Source organism: Vanessa cardui, chromosome 2, assembly GCF_905220365.1.
Source record: "Vanessa cardui chromosome 2, ilVanCard2.1, whole genome shotgun sequence".
Classification (NCBI taxonomy): domain Eukaryota; kingdom Metazoa; phylum Arthropoda; class Insecta; order Lepidoptera; family Nymphalidae; genus Vanessa; species Vanessa cardui.
Genome location: NC_061124.1, coordinates 9,328,001 through 9,349,077, shown reverse-complemented (window position 1 = coordinate 9,349,077; position 21,077 = coordinate 9,328,001). Strand labels below are relative to the sequence as shown.

At 36.4% G+C, this 21,077-nt stretch overlaps 1 protein-coding gene across 3 annotated transcripts; it reads right to left on the bottom strand.

The window, feature by feature from the left end:
- Window positions 1–21: 21 nt before the first annotated feature.
- Window positions 22–20,924, bottom strand: LOC124541736 (probable ubiquitin carboxyl-terminal hydrolase FAF-X). Of its 3 annotated transcripts, none has more exons than XM_047119679.1 (50): window positions 20,786–20,924; window positions 20,180–20,254; window positions 19,955–20,084; window positions 19,654–19,873; window positions 19,424–19,579; window positions 19,131–19,320; window positions 18,864–19,019; window positions 18,303–18,456; window positions 16,481–16,632; window positions 16,138–16,395; window positions 15,956–16,054; window positions 15,736–15,878; window positions 15,042–15,262; window positions 14,835–14,965; window positions 14,565–14,761; window positions 14,376–14,478; window positions 14,128–14,293; window positions 13,557–13,803; window positions 13,333–13,483; window positions 13,126–13,245; window positions 12,919–13,050; window positions 12,745–12,843; window positions 12,513–12,661; window positions 12,320–12,433; window positions 12,123–12,231; window positions 11,589–11,742; window positions 11,315–11,445; window positions 10,873–11,094; window positions 10,632–10,793; window positions 10,057–10,327; window positions 9,414–9,581; window positions 8,962–9,035; window positions 8,770–8,882; window positions 8,508–8,681; window positions 7,960–8,101; window positions 7,716–7,869; window positions 7,456–7,600; window positions 7,010–7,130; window positions 6,661–6,797; window positions 6,430–6,589; window positions 6,232–6,341; window positions 5,628–5,711; window positions 5,438–5,538; window positions 4,875–5,068; window positions 4,689–4,784; window positions 4,387–4,562; window positions 3,883–4,114; window positions 3,520–3,723; window positions 3,258–3,376; window positions 22–2,813 (listed from the first exon to the last, which is right to left on the bottom strand). In XM_047119679.1, the coding sequence occupies exons 2-50, from the start codon at window positions 20,219–20,221 to the stop codon at window positions 2,600–2,602; spliced, it is 7,497 nt and encodes a 2,498-aa protein (XP_046975635.1). In that variant the 5' UTR covers window positions 20,222–20,254; window positions 20,786–20,924; the 3' UTR covers window positions 22–2,599. The 3 variants fall into 3 exon arrangements, with proteins under 3 accessions (XP_046975635.1, XP_046975650.1, XP_046975642.1); XM_047119694.1 differs by having other exon boundaries at window positions 3,258–3,373; XM_047119686.1 differs by lacking the exon at window positions 20,786–20,924 and adding an exon at window positions 20,482–20,656.
- Window positions 20,925–21,077: the final 153 nt, after the last annotated feature.

The window sequence follows — 21,077 nt, the reverse complement described above, 5'->3', positions numbered from 1 at the left end:
CCAATAAAATAAAACACGAAAAAATGTTCAAAATTTATTTTTTTGATTTTATTATATTTGAATGCATTCTGAGAGCATTCTATAATGTCAAATGCCATTCGTTACATATTTGCCATAGAAACATTATACAAAACTCAACTGATCTTATAATAAATTTATCAATTATAATTTTACACTGTTCAGGCGAATAGGCATGCAAATTTTCAACAATTTTGACTTGAAGAATTTGTTACTGCCCTGTGATCGTCATTTGAATCACAGGTTGACTTTCAAGTATGAGAGTTTTCAATTCATGCGAAGGATTTTGCGTTTTTAACGCAGCTTTTCGACTTATATTACAACTTTCGAAGCATTATTTGGTTTCTAGATAAAAAACAATAGACATTCAAGAATGTTGATCATGATATTTACACGATATTGAAACTCATACATGTTTAAAAATCGTTAAATGTGATTGGCAGTTTAGTTTTGTGTCACATCATCAAATATCTCTCCTATCTAAGCCTAAGGTCGATCACAATTTTCTTTCAATAACAAAACATCATTAACTTTTGCATTTTATAAAAGATACAAAACATTTCAATTATTAAGCTATGAAGAAAAAGGGTCGCCAATTACCCTTATTCCATAAATCCATCTTTGGTAATAAAGTTAACAACAATCAACGGTCACTGCACCAAGCTTTGCATAATTTGGAAACATGATCACACTCATGCAAGCCTTAAGTTTGTTACGCGATAATATGATTTAAGAATGTTAAAAAATTGTATGAAAAGCAATATTTATTAAATTTTGTTGATAATCTTTAGATCTGACAATAGACGGTACAGACTATCAGGTTTAAACCAATTGAGCAACGAAAATAAAAGTAAGGCACGAGGTCACTGCGACCAATATCATTTGTGTTCAATAAATATGTTCACTACGGTGCTGTTAGTTCGGTAGGAATACGGCAAAAACTTGGTACTCTAAAACGTGTAACTATATAATGCATTCTTTAACTATTCAGGATTAAAATGAATACCAACGAACTTACTCTTCTATATTGTACAAAATGTTTTAAAATGCTTATGTGTCATTAAAATCTGCATTAGCCTTTGTTAGTTAAATACTGGTATAAAACGATTAGTGTACTATATCGAGTGTATCACACAAAATTCACACATCTCCCTGATAGCCTGAGCGACGCCACGAATTAGTATCTAAATGAAAGGAAAAAATATACAACCTTTTATGGAATATTAAAATAAATAACATATAATACAAAGCAGAACATCGACGTGGCAACATTTTCCTGTTAGACTAGTGTTTAATACCTCTATAATATCTACACTCTCTACACGCTTTGTTACTATTATAAAGCTAGCAATAAAGTTATAAAAACGTTGTAACGCATAGTGCTCATTAGGCCAAAACTTGGCCTCAACCACAGAAATGTGCAGTCAATCAAATGTAACTAAACAAGATATTTAATTTTTAATATAAGTTAACTTTACATATATGAAATAATATTTTTAAGCTAAATTTTATTATAACTAAACAACTAAAGAGTCAATAAAGCAACATAACTTCTGTATATTCTTGAATGAACTACAACTTGTGATGTAGGAAATGGACTGTATGTCTCCGTTTCGATTGCGGCAAACACTCGAAAACAATTTCAAAGTAAACATTGAAGATATTTTTGTCTCGTATGAATTTATTATTTTTTAAAAAGTTGCTTGTTATAGTTATAGTAAAGTTAGGTGTATTGATTTTAAATTACTTGCTATTTTAGTAAAATCTAGTGAAAAATCGTTTAAAATCTTTTGGAATATTTTCTACATAATATTAAACTAATAAATAATAACTTATTTCAATCGTCTACTTTACACACATTCTTTAACTTGCTAAAAGTACTATATTTACTGCCGCTACAAATATTAAGTAAAATCGATGAAAGTATTTATAAGTGATTTATTATGGATCGCTCACTGTTGATGCTTAATGCGTATGATTAATATACGAATCTTAAATATTAACTGCTTATTATAAAATTATATCAGTCATAAACGGATTTGGCTATTATTTATTCTGTTTTTTTTTTTGTTTTTAATTTATTTTACATAATTTTGAAATTTATTTTCGAGTGTTTTTAGTATAGCTGTCGTTGTTACAAAGCAGAATAGTTTCGTTTTAGTGAATTATAATAATCAAACATGATTTTATTTTTAATTTCACTTTCATCCCACGCGTGGTAGATCGTCAACGATCATGAGGAACGGACTCGTCCGAACCTTATAATGTTTCCTTACAAGAATAAAATATTAAATATGCTTTGCGTCGATAGAAAATAAATTCTCCTATCGAATAAGTAAAGAATCTTAAGTCTTAAAAAGAAAAATAATAAATACTATGGTACTTTTAAAGCGGAACATTATGTTACATAAACAATTAAAAAGTAAGCAACGCATCGACGGAGCCGCACATCCCGAGCGTCGTCGGAAGCGAGCGTACACGTATCGTTAACATCACAGAACAAAACTACGTCTAGGCGGCGGCGTCTCGTACGAAACGTGGGGCGATAACGACATAGAGGACTAGAGGCGCTCAGAGGCGCTCAGAGGCCCTGCGGAGGGGCGGGCGGCGCGGGCGGCGCGGGCGGCGCGGGGGGCGCGGGCGGCGCCAGCTGCAGGCGGCGCGGCGCGGGGTCGTCGTCGTCGGGCGCGTCGTCGTCGCCGCTGTCCTCGCCCGCGTCGCCGGAGCCCGAGCCCGAGCCTGCCTCTCGCGATTCCTCCTCCTCCTCTTCTTCTTCGGGGCACAGCTGATACGCCCTGCCAAATCAATTTTAAATGTATTAGGATAATTTATATATATTTTAATAGTAAATGAAAAATAAAAATTAAACGTCATATACTATTTTACATACAACTAAATATATAAGTAACTAAAAATATGCCTCGCACAGAATCTTTATTTATTTTTTAAAGTTTTAATGTACCATACCAAACTGGCAAATCGACCAAATCAAAATACTAAATAATAACAACTCTTTATACTATCAATGCACAGACAGCCCTCAGTACAAGATGTGATATGTTTTAAGCTCGTAGCAAAATGGGCTCCTCAATCTTCAAGCAGGGTAATGATTGATGGTAGCAAAAAAATTTTTTAGTAAGTGAAAACACAGTCAGATTTGCTCTTTGCAGTCGAATAAAGTTCTGAGTTTGGATTGGTTGTTTCTAGATGGAAATATTCACGATTAGTTAAAACATTACTTTTCAAGTGTCTTCCTGGCTGAATTGCTGCGTTCCAGGAAATAGCCACTTGACGTTTCGTTCGATATGCTAGGCGGGGACCACGTTCCGTACGAGCCGTATCCTCCCGGTCCATACTTCTGAAAGGAAAAACCTGTTATTACCTTTTATTGGATTTTTTGGATGGTTTTTGGATGCTTTTTGGATTCGAAATATATTTTGTAAAGAAACTATCGATTTTTAAAATCATACTCAAAGTAATTGATTTTAAATGATAACTAACGCGGTCGAGCTCGTCTTGCAGCCAGGCGAGCAGTTGTCGCCAGCGCCGGCGCGCGTCGGGCTGCGCGTGCACGGCGCGCACGGCTAGCGGCGTGCGGCACATGACGCCCACCACTAGTTTCACACATGCGTATGCACGTTTTTGATAGTGACTACGTGCACGCAGCGCTGTTTCAAGGAGCCCTGGGCGCTCTTCCGAAACACCCTGAAATATTTTAGATTCATAATTAATAGTATAAAAATCAATTTGAAGGACTAAAATTATGTCGCACTTGATGACAAATTAAAATTATATTATTATAAAAGAATACTCTTGTCAACATGCAATGGATATGCATGTTGACAAGAGCATTCTTTTACATACCTTGATAGCATTATGTATCCGGTGATGCTGCCAGCTATCTTCCATGAGCAGTAATGCTGTAAGCGCGTCGGCGTGCCGGCGTAATTCGTAACAGAATGCGTAAGCCATTTGCCAGAGTAACTCTGCCAGCGCCATACGAGACCAGCCCGCATGCTCCCAGCACAAGAACTGCAGCAGTCTGATTCCTTCTTCACAGCCACAACACTCCTCAGTCAGTTTCTTCATATAAGACCTGCCAAATTTGAAGTTATTATGATTACTGTAATTTCATAAAGCATTAAATTGGCTGAATGATTTATGATAATGTTACATATATGTTACAATTATTAAAAACAGAAAATGAAGACTTTGATAATAAATGCGTTTTATAATATAAGGCGGATAATAATTAATTCGTAACTTGTAATATGATCATATATATAAATTAGTATTTTCTACAAAATGCTATTATTCATTATAAAATAATTAAAACCACTAAATAATTCTACAATTGACCATTCTTACCCCGTTCGGTTGTAGAGAACATCAGCGGCGGTGGCAGAGAGCACAGGGCGCGGAGAGTGCGCGTGCGCGGGTTGCGGGTCCGCGTAGGGGTTGGGCAGCGGCAGCGCTCCCTCGCTGGCACTGGCTGACTGGCATCGCGCACTCACATCGCAACACCGCACTAAAGCGCACACAACCTACGCACGCAAAAACAATTCTTAAAATTAAATATAGAAAAAATAATTAATAGAAAAATAATAAATATTTTCATCAACAGCACTATGTCTGAAATATGATATTAGAATTTATGTTCTATATCTTACCTGATGTATCTTAGCCGACTCCGGATATGGATACTTTCCAAGCGATGATGTCGTATCTTCGACACAGACTGTCAACACGATGTCCAAAATCTTAAGCTGTTAAACGACGATGAAAACATTAATTGTATAAAATATTAAAATTTAAATAAAATAAAATAGTTACAGGATACATAGAGGTTTACTAACCCTCAAAAGTTGGTGTCGCTCCCCAAGGCCGAGCATCGCATAGGCGTGAAAAAGATTGAAGAGTAGTGGCAGGTGGCGGTGGTCGGAGTGGTGCGCGTGCGGCGGCGCGGCCAGCGCGCGCGCGCTGCACAGCAGCTGGTCCGACAGCGACGTCGCCTCCTCGCGCGAGCACCACGACCCGTACCCGCTGCTCACTGTGGTATTATATTAATGTTATTCGTGTAATTAATTTCATTCAAAATAAACATTAACCACACTCTTCATTCCAAAAGATCCTTAAAAAATTCTGAATTAGAATTATATCAAAAATATAAAAAAAAATCAAAATACACTTTATTCAAGTAGGCTTTTACAGTTACTTTTGAATCGTCATTTAACAACTATTTTAATTGAGGCTACCACCGGTTTGGAAAGTAAATTCTTCCGAGAAGAACCGGCAAGAAACTTAGTAGTTACTCTTTATCAACATTTAAAATACATTTATGTTAGTTAATTATATTATGTTACATATATTTATGTAAATTAAATGCTTTTTGTTATTTTAATTTAAATATAATGCTAACCTGGTGGATCCTGGACCGAGAAATGAGCTAAGAATACTATAATTTTTGTAAACACCACTCTTACTTCGGCAATCGGACAGGAGAGTAAGTAATCACACAACCTAAAACAACAACAAAAATATTACTTACAGCCATACAGTGGTTATTTGTGATTATTGAATAATACCGCAAGTTACAATTACAATCATACCTATGAGGATGCTTAAATAGATCCGTTGCAAACCAAGCTCTAACCGCCTGGGAACATCTCAAATGATGGCAAAGAATATCATGCCTGTAATTGGAAAAAACAGAAATGTATTATTAAACATGTTATACTCCTCAGTTTAAACTTTACTTTTATGAATTGTGGGTAAAATAGGTATTTTAATAACAATTATTCACGCCAGAAAAAAGTACAATTTATAATAAGGGAAAATATTGATTATTTTTTAATTTTCTTCTGGTGGTATAAGTGGACTGGACAGGCGATTGGACCACCCACCGGTTAATGATCGGCCATAGACATTGGAGCTGTGAGAAATGTTATTTTTCATTTCTTACATCTCTGATATCCCACCAACCTTGGGATCAAAGATCCCTTCGAACCCAACAATACCAAGTATTTCTGAATTTGGCAGTAGAATACCTATGTAAAACCAAAACCTTTTAAGATGACAACAATTTAAATTTCATGAATCCGACATCTGTATCGAAAAAAATAAGATCGTACAAGATAAATAATTCCTAAAAATAGTACCACAGTGTTTTGTGTCTAACTCGTGTTATTATTAGTAGAACTGAGAAGTAATTACCAATCCGAAGGTGGACCGCGTAACGTTTTCTTTGTGTGAAAACCAACTTGAAACAAGAACTTGGAAGCTAATTGCACAGCTAGCATTGACATTTCTTCATGTTCCGGTCCCTGAAATTGTTGCATAATAATCATTACGCTATATTTGATTGACGGCATTTGAAAAATACTATGTGTTGCAAATTCTTATAATATTTACCCATACAGCACTCTGCGAGCCAGGTAGTACTTGTAGTCGCATACAACACAGTTTTTTCATGAAATTAAAATGTTCAAGACTAAACTGATCTTGATTATGGGAAAATGCAATGTTGCTACGACGGACAGAGTTCCAGATAGGCTTCGGTATCGCACTTTCTCTGTAACAGATGAGCAAATTTAGCAACATTAGAATGCAAATAAAGGACAACACTCAGTATGTAAGACTCACTTGAGGGTCATATTTTGCATGGAGTTTTCAAGACCAGATGTTTCAATCGTGTCTTTCCTCGTGTAGAAGAGCATGTAAGCATTCCACCATCTCTTCTGACGTTTATAGGATACTCTCTTTATAGTAGAATCAAATACCTAGAACATTATGGAAACTATTTTGCATTTATTTCAGATAATACTTACAATTTTTTCTCATATATTTAGCTATCGATAATTCTATGTGGTCCGATTAATTTCACAGGTTTTATGTGTTATTTGAAGGAAGCCAAATTATTTTGAATATTACAGGTATATTATAGTATGAATATTTGCGCTATATAAATGATTTGCCTAGAGACTATGCGCACCTCTCCCATATATTCTCCTCCGAAACACTGCGCCTTCATCTCATCGTCGTCATGCATGGCGCACTCGGATACGTCGCCATCGTCCAACTTCACCCAGCGACCCGTTTCACTGCCGTTATCTCTGTTGTCGTGAAAAGTAGATATTAGCAATAGCAAAGATATCAAAGTATCCTAGGAGTTGTGAAGTATTCAAAGTGTCTTGTGTGATAATTTTTATCCAAGAAAACATAAATCGGATTTACTAAAGGTATTAAATTTCGGGATATTTACCATGTTTTTTATTTTTGTTCTGTGGAGCTCGATATTTCGACATCATCTACGAATGTCTTGTCCACCGAACAAAAATAAAAAACAATGGTAAATATCCCGAAATTAATACCTTTAGTAAAAAAATAACCATGTTAATTTAAAATCTTATACATAAATCGGATGTTTGGTCGTCGTACCTGAGCAGGACATACGAGTAGTAGTGTCCGCCGGACGCCTGGCCCGAGTGCACGACGATGCCGCTGAGCTGGTAGTGCGTCTCGGGCGTGTGCTCGGCGCCCTCCCACAGCGACGCGTCGCCCTCCGCGCGCGCCAGGCCCCACGCTGCAACATACCTTTACGTTACCACCCTATCCTGTTCTTGTAAGTCATATCAATAAAAACTGTTTTTTTTTTTTAAATTTCGTTTGCAACTATTTAAATGTTATCGTTGACATACCCGTATAAGGTTCGACGTCCAGTTCTCGGGGAAATTCAAAGTAGTCGTTAAATTTTATAGCACACACTTTCTCGAAATCATATTCGAATCTTTTCAGCTGTATAACTAATACCGGAGGCAATTTGTTGAGACATAATCGCTTCACTGTTACTACCTAAAATTAGGGCATTATTAGTGAATTGTTTTGACATTTGTGTTTAATATTACAAAATCGATATAAATTAGTTTCCATGCAAGAATGTACCTTCTTGCTGCATTTATCACAGTAATAAGCATCAGCTCCTTCCAATAGTTCACCTCGGACATAAGCCTCTAAGGATTCTTGCAAGCGCGACATATTTCTAATATCCAGGGAGACTACGCTAAATGGTTCTTCCTTACAATATCTGCAACAAATTATGAACTACAATATAAACAACTAATTTTCGGCCTTGGTTTCGCTCGAGTATGAATGGGTTATGCGGATATTTCGTAGGTTTCAAGCTTTGTACAAAATTTCATAAAAATATTTATTTAGTCATTATTCTGTGTGTACCTGCGAATCCGATCCGAATGCGATCCGATCCGGACTATAGTCTGGATACGGTTATATGAATTATAGTATTTGTTGATGTCGATTAAAAATTCTAATTTAGTTTTTATTTTGAAAAATAAATTAGCAGAGTTATATTGAGTTATAAATGAATAATTTTTTTTTATAGTTAAGTGGAACATATTATATATTATATCACATTTATGTACATATATATTAATAACGTTTTATTTTATATTAAAAAAAAACCTTTTAATTACCTGTGGGGACAGCCTTTGCAGATCTTTTGATCCGAGTATGTTCCACCCATAGTTTTAGCCATTAGTTGTTCTTGACCGAGGGACTTTAGTGCTTCGTCTAGCGATTCTACTAGTGACATAAAAAATTCGACGGCATCTTGTTGTTCACGTAAATTAACCGGTTCTCCTTGAAGCCTAAAATATATATTAAAAAATATCTTGTATATATTTAAAAATATTTCATTTTTTATTGCAGTAACATTTTTAAGAATGATTAGTTTACCTAAAGTGTGCCCACAGTCCTCTTGGCACGTAATACTGCAGTTTGCTAAAGTGCAAATGTGCGAATATGGCCTGAACTTGTTTTAATATATTAATGTTGTAATCGTTATTATTCTGAAACAAACTCTATGATTAGTAATCAATTTTGAATAACGTATACTTAGCAGCTGTACTATATATTACGACAGTATACCTCTATATTGTTCTCCAAAATGCTGTGGTGATGTGATTCTCCTGAAAAGTCTTCGTTTGGGTCGGTCGCCGCACCTTTAATATAATAAATATAATGTTACAATAAAGATGTTGATCATTAAACACTTCATCATTATATCTTAACATCATTTTATTTATTTTAACATCATTTTATTTTCATATGTATTTAGTATATTTGTATGTATTTATGTGTATATGTATGTATGTATGTAGTTAGGTTTTTACAATTGCTTGGATTACCTTCGTTTCATATATTTTGACTTTGCTTCTTTCACTACGGGTTGTCTGGTAGAGATTGCTTATAGTAATAAGACCGCCCTTGTACACCACTTTCTTTTCCTTATATTTGTTATTACTGTTTTTTTTTTCCTGTTAATGTTTGTGTGCAATAAAGTTTTTATCTATCTATCTATCATTGGAAGTTCACGTCACCTTGAACTGCCAGCAGCACGTCTCGCACGGCGCGCACGCAGTACAGCTGCTGCAGCACCGAGTTCATGTAGCAGGTGGCGCCCGCGTTCTTCAGCCCCACCAGCCCCGCCACCGGCCGCGGACCCACGCACGGCATGTACTCCCACTCGGTGAGACCCATGCTCTTGTCTGAATAGACCAAACACTGGTATGAATAAAGCTACTAGGTAGGTATAGTACGACACAACTTAGATGTCGCATCGGCAAAATTCGTAAAACCGATCAAATCCGAAATAAGTACGCTATTCCCAATTATCAATATTTATTTCTCATGCGAATATGATCTTTGCACAAACGTAATAACTTGTAATATCATATGACCTAATATATTCGTCAATTTGACGCGTCGATTTACATGCACTTGCTTTCTCTGACGCGCGAGTCTATAGCGACGAGTAGCGTCGAATGGCGCGATAGGGAGCTATTTCTATTGGTTGTAAAAATCGGCAGTTTTCGGTTTTATTTTCATGCCATTGCATTTTCCGATGCTACATCTAATTTGTGTCTTACTATACTCTGACGATTCGAAGCATGATAACATTAATATCACTGCAGAATTAAATAATCTCCTCATCTTCCGAATTAGGAAGTATCCCGTACGTACCGCTATAGAACATCCGGTCGAGTAGGTCTGCGAGCGCGGCCATGTTGGGCACGCAGGCGCCGACGAGCGCCAGCAGCAGGTCGGTGGCGGCGGCGGCCGCGCCCGGCGTGCGACACAGCGGCGCCACGCCCTCCTCACCCGCTGCCTCGTCCGCCCCCTCGCCTACCTGCTGGCCCGTCGGCTCAGCCGGCTGCTCGCCTATCTGATCGCCTTCAGCTCCCATGTGGCACCACGCCCAGGAGTATGGCCACAGGAATTCGGTTGTCACTTCCTATGCGATTTAAATATTTATTTAAATTAAAAAAAATCGTGATTTTTTTTGTTTCTAACAGCCTTATCCTATCAATGCCTAACCCTGCACATTTTTTTCTTAATAAATGAATCCTATGCACAAAAGATTCTTCGTTTTATACGCATTTCATCTCTTCGCGTATAGTTTTAAGACTTTTAAAATTTAACTAATAGGTGTTGTATAATAGTGTATATTATTATCTCATCAGTATTTTTGGTTAGTATATTTTGATATACATATTAGCTTAGCCTAATAGCTGTCACTGTTACTTTTCAATTTTTACCTTTATAAGGCCAGAGTCTTTATGGTCTGGATGTGAGCCATACTGGTATTTTACTTGCGCCGGGACATGAGTAAACAATTCTTTGGTGAGATTTAGATGGCCTTCTAGTAAAGTATCGTCCAAGGTTGCAGGATTAGCGCGCACTGCTCGAAGCCACTCAACCTGTGAATTTACAATATCGTTTAAACTTGTCGGTTGGTTCTTCGACTAGTAATTCGATAATAAGTCCGGCGTCACATACCTCGACGGTCAAGTCGTCCAAGGTGCGCGAGGTGGGCCCCGCGAGCGACACGAGGCGGCACAGCAGCTGCAGGAACTGCTGCGCGTGGCGCGCGTGCGCCGTGAGGCGGGGCGTGGCCGCCGCGCCGCCCGCGCCGCCCAGCGCCGCCAGCGCGCCGCGCGCGCCGCCGCCGCCGCCCCACGCGCACATGGCCAGCAGCTGCTCCGCGCACGACACGCGCACCTGCCCACACACACCACTCGCTCTTTGGGTAAGGGATGCATGACTAAAAGTGCTAATTTTTGTCTACGTGTACAATGATATCAAGACTAGTAAAAATATTCCTCAGTAACTAGGATACACTAGTAAGAAACGCTTTCAACATTAATGTAATCGCAGCCTTAAAAATATTTGATATGCGTACTTTACATACATTTAATTTTAAACAAATGAACTTATTAACCTGCGGGTTGGGGCAATCGATCATTAAGTACAGCGCCGTTTCTTGCCACCAGGATTCATGTAGAAGAGATTCCAGGTGTCCACCACCTAATGCCATGCATATGGTGACGACTTCCATGCATTCGCGCACCACTGAAAACATTAATCTTATAGCCTTATCTGCCAACTAGGAAGCAGTTGGACTAAAATTACAAAAAACAAAAAACATTTTTTTGGTAATCGAGACAAAGTGCTTGTCGCACATACGCGTAAAGAACAGCTACGGCATTACTCACATATGACGTCGTCCGAGTGCACGAGACCGTTGTGGTCGGCGGGCTGCGCCACGGAGTGCGCGAGCGAGTACAGCGCGCGCACGGTGGCGGTGGTGGGCACGCGCCACCACACCAACGACGACACCGAGTCGCTGTCCTCGCTGCTGGTCACCATCTATTCACACATAGACACAGAAGACGTTACTTTTAGACTGATTATATTACACTTAGACAATTTACATTACATTGTGGTACATAATATGGCGATTGCCTATATTTATTTATTTCATAAACATTTTTAGTGAATCATATAACTGTAAGCGATCTTATCTGACTACTAGATCATTATATTATATTATATGCGAAGGGTCATTATATTAAATAATTCTGTGTTTCTTAGAACACATTTTATTTCAGGACACGTAAATGTCTGAAGCTTGCCCCGTAATAAAAAAAAACAGTCCAATTATTTGATTTGGATACCTAATGTTCAGATATATAATCCTAAAATAATTTCTGGAAAATGTAAAAATATAATATATGAGTTATAATCACCTGTTCACCTAAAGTATTCGCCAATTTTTCAGCTATAGCTTTAACAATAAGCTCACAATTATGGTTAGGTACCGTTTGCAATGCCTCCCTCAGTATTGTGACATCCATTCTGTAAATATTAACCCAACATATATTCAATGTTTACGCAACATCTATGTATTTTCGTAAATATTAAGCATAAATGTTATGCCTCTTACCGAAACTCTTTATCTACAGAAGTGTCGGACCCATCTGGTGCGAGGATTTCGAACAGATGTCCTAAAGTATACAGCGCCAATTTGGATAGTCGTACCAAAGCCAAATAACCGACTCTGAAAAAAAATCATTATTTTTTTTTTTATTGTAACTTGTATACTGAAGCTAACCAGATATTTATTTAATTATTTTTACCTTCTAGTGTGGGGCGCCGCATCCTTCAAGAACTCGCTATCGGATAAGCATTGTACTAAAAGTGGAGCCTTCTTCACACACGCTAACTGAAAGCTACGGTTACGTTCTAATCTTGTATCCGATGATGGCATCACCATGCTGTATAGTACCTGTAAGTAGCTCAAATTTTATCATACAATTACTTTAAGTAGGCAAACACAACTAAAATAATTGTTATAAATTTAATACAAACCTCTACATTATAAGCAACAGTGGGTGGGGCTGGCCCGTACAGCATATCTCTTAATTTAGTATCATCTCGGCTAAGAAGCGCTTCTGTTAATTTTTCCACCTGAAAAATTTGATCAATTACAAATTGTCACAGGGAATTATAATAAATAAAACATATAGAAAATATATGACTTACTGTTTGTTTATGACTAGGACAGATTTGTGACAAAAGATGGGCTGCTTCAGTTAACTGAGCGTGCCCTTTTGTAATACCAATATGTTCCAAATCCAATATGAATGGAAGGTACCACGAGCCTTGTGCAAAAAGCTGCAAAGGACAAAAGATAAATAAAAATAATAAAACAAATGTCAAATAAGATTTCCTTGCATGTAATATACTAACAACTCCCGGTAATGCGTGTTCTGGAGTTGGGGGTAGGGGCGGAGACGACGTACTCGAGTCGCTGCTGGATTCGTTTGAAGATCCGCAACCACCACTTCCACACACTTGCCCATCATATACCTGGCAATACAAAAGTAACCGTAAAATTATTTCTCATATAATATCATGAAAATGAGTTCAGCGTAAAATTCAAAGTTTATAGGTTACCTTCGCAACGATTACAGTTTTGTCCCTAAGAGGTATTTGTGAGAGTATTTTACGGTCGAAGCTTGTGTCCAAAAGCTCGCCATTTACATACAACTCTAACTTATTTATGTACATTTCTAATTTAATATTACTATCAGACGCACACTTTAACCTGCAACAAAAATGTGGGATTTGAGAAAACTAACCAAACTTGAATAATCAATTTACGAGGTTTACCGCTTTACCTTCGCTGAACTGCAGATCGCAATGAATGTAATGTTTCATTTGAGTGTGAAAACAGTTCTATGTCTTCAATTTGTCTTTGGCCCGTTTGAAAGTTAAATCTTACTATTATAGTACATTGCCTGCCTCTACCCGATCTATAAATCGGGAGAATTTGTCGCTCTGCAGTGAATCTTCTATCACATTCGTTAATATATTCCTGTATGGCACGAATTACTCTACACATTCTTGTACAACATTCGGCAGCATCTGAAATAGATATCAAATTATTGTCATGTTTAAAATATTGCTTTATAATCTAACTATACTCCCCCCCCCCCTTCGCACGGGTGAAACGTGCAATTGAAGGGCAAAAATCTTTCTCTAATATATTGCGCTTGTTTTATACATATAAACTTTCATCTTGTATCAATTTATCTATTAAAAAAAAAACGCATCAAAACCCGTTACGTAATTTGAAAGATCTAAGCATACATAGGGACAGACAGCGGTAAGCGACTTTGTTTTGTACTGTGTAATGTTGAACTACTAGAGCTTCGCGCTGTGCGTATAGTAAGGGCGCAAGTGCCGCACCGGCCAGCTCCATGTCCTTCTGCAGGCGCTGCGTGCGCGCGCAGCAGTGCGTGAGGAAGGCCTCGTGGTGCTGCGCGGGCGACAGCTGCGGGCCCGTGCACGTGCACACCTCGCGCAGCAGCTCCGTGCCGCGCACTGAGATCTCGTCGTCGCACTCCGTTATCACCTGCGACACAGCACGCACCCACTCTTTTATATGTTGTCAAATAACTAATAATTTATCAAATGCATGCATTTTTTATACTCACCCTCCATAAATAATCTAATCCTATGAGATCGGCATCGTTTAATAAAAAACTACGTCGTTTAACTTTAAGTTTACCTTCTTTGGAATTAACGGCTTTAAAAAACCTGAAACATTATTATTTTTTATTAGACATATTTACTATGCATTTAAAATTACTTTTGATATATCTTGTGTAATTTCGTCCACCTACCTCTCAAAGCATTTTATTCCGGAGTGAGTTAATAAATTAGGCGGCAGTGTCATAATATTCCGACGAAAAAAATGCAAATTAATATTCGGATCTAAATCGGGTTCCTCTCCCATCAGCTTACTGAACCAGCGAAAACAAGCCTCACGATCCCCCAGGTGGGCCGGTCTTTCGGCTAGGCAAATCCAAATTTGTTTCGCCTGAGAAAAACAGTTACAGTTAACTCATTTGACAATAATGGTCGAAGCCCACTCAAAAACTAATATAACTCACCTGCTCAGCACAGAGCCACAGCTGCCCATCCTTAAGAAGAAAGCGCAGAAAGCTTAATCTTTCGTGAACTTGCGCCGCATGCGGATACCTTCCGTCGGGAAGCCAATTCTCCCAGTCTATTTCACTCTCCTCTGTCAGAAACAAAACAACACATCAGACACGGTGGCGCAAAGAATACGGAGAGAGATGGCACGGAGGCAAGCTGACCTGCCAGCTTGTTCCGCACGGCGTCCATGTAGTGCGTGAGCGAGTCGGTGACGAGGATGACGAGCGAGTGCTGCGTCTGCAGGCGGTCGATGAGCTCCTGGCGCGTCACGTGCGGCCGCACGCCCGAGCCGCCGCCCGCCTCGTACAGGCAGCAGATCTCGCGCATCATCTTCAGCGCCGGCAGCACCCACTTGTCGTTGCTCTTCAGCTCCTCCACGCATCTGAACCAACTCATTTGTCACTGACCCGACTACATGCGGTGCCGATGTCGAAAGAGCACGTAGCGCGTGCGTAAAAACGTTGGACCGTTCTTAAGCCCGTAATCTACAGTGATATTATAAATGGCACAGTAACAATGCCTGTCTGTTGCTCTCTCAAGGCCAAAATACTGAACCGATTTTAATGAAATTTTGCATGCAGCAATCTTGAACCACAGTGAAAAATATAGACTACTTTTTTGTACCTAATAATTAATGATCAAACCCTAAAATGATTGAAGCCACGGGTACTACTAGTTTATTGTAAAAGAGCATAATCCGAGTCACAAATTACGATTTCAGTTGGACTTGTCTAAAAAAATCTTTTGAGGCTAATATTTTATTATTTATTAAATGTAAAATTACCTTAACGAAAACGAAATGTTATTAACTAGAATTGAATACTCAAATAATAGACAAGATAAACAAGTACATACTTATCTAGCCACAAAGTTTTCTGAGCATCGCGGTCCTGACTGCAGCTGTAGTCGAGTATTTTGATAAGATTTGCCAGTGCTACGTCCATGATTTCCGTACATACTTCGTCGGAGTGCGCTAAATTCCAGAATAATACCAGTACCTAAAAAAACATAAAATTTAAAAATAGAACACAACTTTAGTGCGAAAGGACAAAGTCTATTTTAAATATTATCTTACTTTATTCGCCATTACACCGTCTTTATCGTCTTCTGCGAGTCTTCGTATAACTTCTAGTAATTTGTCACTTTGTTTCTTACTTGATGTTGCCCAACTTGCCTGCGAATGTAAAATATTTATTTAATTAATCCTATAATTTTTCACATTTACTAAATAAATAAAAATAAATCGACAAAGTATACCTTAAAACAGTCAAAGAGATGATCCAGCTGGTCCGGTGTAAAGTCCCAAGCGAGTTTAGCAAGGAGGTCGTGTAGATTTTTGACTATCGCCTCGTGTTTGCCTTGCTGCGCCCTCCATATCGCATCCAAGTCGTCCCTTGTGAGGGAGTTCTCTTTGATCATGAACCTAAGCATTTTCTCCAGTCGATCCACATACTGAGGTTGGTGAAGAGAATCTCGTAACACTATATCTACAACTTTGTTTTCACGAATCCAGTTCTAAAAAAAAAGAAAAACCTTAACTTCAAGTACACCGTTAGTAGGTAAGACAATGTAAGGAGTTATCCTCGCAGCACAAACATACCGTTATCACTGCCGGTGTGAGCCACTCGGGCTTGGGTTGTTGTGAAATTGTACTTATCAGTTGATTTATTTCGTTTAAAGCTGACATTTTCCCATTAAATGAAGACATTTGTAATAATCGTAAAATCATCTTCAATCGAAACATCTCTAAAGCTGTAAAAAAAAAAGAAAACTATTTTTAACGTCACTACTTCGACTGTGAAATATTAAAAATTATAGTTCAACACATTACAAATAATAATTGCAATATAAACACATATTATGAACATAATACAATACTGAAATAAAACTAGCTATAACGGATTTGAATCGCGTATATTAATTATTTTTAACATCCCGACGTTTCGAGCACTTTACAGCGATTCAAATCCGTTATCGCTAGTTTTATTTCAATGTGTAATCGCGAAAATTTAAGACAACATTATAATACAATACTGCATTTGAGATATTGACAATAATATCCAACCGCTAAGAAAATGGGTTCCTGGCATGTCAGTAGTCGATTTGAAGACATAGTGAAGAGATATGTTAAAAATATTTATATCAATTGATCACCCTATTAACGTATTAAATAATTCTGTAACATGTTACGATTTTGAGCAATATTAGTAGCAAGCAAAAATACAAGGCCTTGTAAACTGCTTACTTTACTAGTGCATTACCGGTCATAAGCAACAGACAGAGGTCAGGAAACCATACCCTCGCGTCAGACTGTATAGTCCATAGTCCATACAACCAACACTTCGCATAATAAAGACGACACTTAAACTACAACTTAAAATAATAACACTAAATCAAATGCATATTTTATTAAGTATTATTGAAGAAATAGTCTCTAGGACTATTAAATAAATAGTCACTAGGACTATTTCTTCAATAACCCTTAATAAAATATGTAATTGGAGCTTTACATTTAGCATTTGGATAACCCAAATAAACTTAAAAACAATTTATAATATCAGCGTCTTTTAGACTCGAAATATAAATTGTTTCAGTTTATACAAAAATATAAACATGCGCTAGAAGCTGATGTGGCGAGTCTCGTGTAATGACGTTTGCAGGATGATTACAGACAATGTAGCAGCATAGGGGAGAAACAAAAACTGCGCCCCTTAGCAGCTACAGGGTCTGCAACCAGCCTTCAACCTGAAGTAATGCTTCCCAATCACGTTCATTTACCCACTTAATAAATATAACCTCATCTTGCTTCTGAAATAAAAGTTAATGATCAACATTGATAATAATCCTAATTTTAGATGATGCTACACATCCTCAAACCTTAGACAGCTTAGTTTTTAATTCATATTATAAATATAGTATTCCTAGTATAATTTCACAATAATGTATAAACCCATAGCACTGAATTTGTAGCCAAGTGTGTTTTATATATTTCATTACAATAAAAGTTTAAAGATAAAATCCATTCTGCTAAAAAAGTAGGAATTAAAAAATAACTATATCTTAATTGAAAATACAAAAATGAAAAAATATTTTGTTTTATTTCATTCAAATGTAATGATCATTACATATGACAAACATGATATTTTTAGTCATTGTGTTACTTTACAAAGGTAAAATAAAAACATACATATGACTGCTATATCATTATAATAAATTAATATTATATAATTTAATTACTTTACTCGATTTGAAATAAATTTAGTTTTTATAAAATATATGAAATCGTGATTGAAACAAGAATCACTTATTCCTGTATTTCACTAATTTTCTTTACAGCACTCATATTTTGAATGTTACACAATATTTAATGAAAAACACATTTTTCTTATATCAATAAAATGTGAATTATAACAATAACTTACATTTCAAGAGACTGTGATGTTGAGGAGTCTTAACAGAAACAGATTTGCAGGCTCGAATCAAACAAGACACTGTGTCAGTTTTGTTTTCACTGCCACGAGCTTCTCTTTTTAATTCTTCATCTGTAAGACTTTCGAGGAGAGTTGGAATACATTCCTATAATTTAATAAGAGAAATTTGAAAATTAATACAACACTTCAATGTTGCTCATAACTTATTAATAGAAAACATTGTCTCAAATAAAACATCATATTAGTACTTTGTTGCCTCTAACCATATTTGTTCATACTGTAAGAAATACTAATCTTCCCATACATTGTTGAGCTATCACAAACATTGTAAACTAAAATAATCATCTAACCTAACCAAAACCATACAAACTACTGCACTTTTAGCGGTATAATATGTGACGGGTATTAACCCAAACCTGCTTGCACAGAATCATAATACCAAGTAATTGATTAGCTCTGCATTCATACTTCTTGTAATGACAGTATCTCTAGTTAAACGCAATCAGGTAAGCCAACTTAACCTATTAAAATAAACAATAATCATATGCTTACCAAAACAGGTAAGAGGTATATAGTGACAGTGTTTGGAGTAAGGAGATCATGGCAAACACCAAAAGGGCGTATTAATTGCCACACAGCAGCCACTCGTGTATCACCACTTGTAGATTGTTCTAGAGAGGATGGTTGTTCATTTCTTGTAATTGAATTCTGAAATCAATTAATTTATAAGCATAGCTTCTATTCACATTTAATACCCATATAATATCCATGTTTTATATGTCCTTTGTGTTTTTCTCAACATTTGTAAAACGCACAAACCTCCATGTTTTCTGTTACAGGAATGATATTTTCAGTTACATTTAATTTATTTTCTTCATTTTCTTTTTCCATTATTTCACTCAATACTTTTTCTTCACTAATAACCGATGAAGTCAGTTCAGATTTTTTAAAGCCCATAATAGATTCAAATCTTTCCCTTAACTTAACAAAACCTCCTGCTTGGCCAAATCTATAAATCAGATAACATTTTTTAAATAAAGATTCTCATATTTAACACTTCAGATGAAGATGAATCAAGATAGAAGTAACAATAGTATTTGACAGATAGTTACACATTAATAAGATGGACCAGCCATCCTCTTGGTGTCCGATGATCTTGTGATTTTGCAAATATTTCAGACTCCTGTGTCGAACCCTGCCCTGCAGTTGTAGAAACATTTGCTGCCGATAAACCTTCAGATGATCTTGATGCATTAAAAGTATGAAATCTAAAAATAAAATAAACATGAGAAACTGACAAATGAGCTTATAGTCTAAACATGTTTATATAAAAAAATCATACTTGTTGTTAGGATTGAAAGCTATATGTAGCAAATGTAAAAATCTAGAATCATCCAACTTCATGGCACATAATTTAACCAGCTTTTCACAGTTTGATCGCACACATTGTTGAATGTTATTCTTCCAAGATGAGACCGCATCGTCAGTTAAAATCTTTGTAAATGACACCGTCAAAGCATCACTATAAAACCTTTGACAGGCTGGATTATTTATATCTTCGCCTATAAAAATAATAAAATATTATGGTATCAAATTACCACACCACTGACTTAATTATTTCATACTAATTATAAGAAACAAACCTTTTGCAGCTAGCTCAGTGGATGCAACTAAAAGAGCTTCTAACTCCTGTTCAGGCAAAACAGGTACCACCCATCGGGGATGGGAAATTTTTTCTTCTAATGCTTTGAGTTTAGCCTCGGGGAACCCCATCTATAATAAAAAAGGTATTCATAATAAAACAAATTAATTTAATAAAAACAATGATTTCTATAGTTTCCATACAAAAAACATAGCAAATTATTTACCTCCCCGGGCATCTGATCTTGTTCCTTCATTGATATTGTCATTATTATAACATAACTCTAATCATTTCCCTCCTCCTTAAATCAATATGATAAGATTTAAAACACATATTTTTGACCAGTTTAACAAACAAACAAAGTGAATCTTTATTAAGAGATTTTATTGTAAGTACTTTTAATAGAAGTATCAGTTTATACAGTAAAAAAAATATATTTATAAGCGATTTAAGCAACATATACAATTTAAAGTATTTTTTCTAATATCACTACAAATAAACTAAATAACATCCTTTCGATATTCATACTTGCGGTATAGAATACACATAATCAATATATTAACATCGTCAGTATGCGCATTGGTTTACACAAAACTATCGTCCAAACTATATTCCAGGGTACTGCCAATTTAAACAATAGACTTTTTATTGTAATTAACAGACGATATTATGGAAAATTATTTAAAAATAATATTACTGATCAGCCGGCGCGACAAAATGGCGTCATTGTCCTAAACAAGATAGGTAATAGGAATATCACAGGAATCCTTTTAAGGGTATAAAAACTGCTTCATAAATAAAATCATAATTCTATTATTGCAAATTGATTTACCTTATCTTTAAACTTGAATTACTGTAAAATATTTTAAATCACAAATAAGCACTACACTTTGACGTAATAACGAAAATAGATGATATATTTGTAGGGTTTGTTATGGTACATGTATCGTATTTCGTTCGAGATGTATATTATGTTTTGAAAATAATTCTTTAAAAAAATCAGTAATTTAATTTATATTTCATAAATAAATAAAATATTATTTTCTTTACCAGTACATTTAAAAATGGTAATATATTAAAAAATGTTAATAACATAGACCTGGGGTACACCAAACACTACCCTA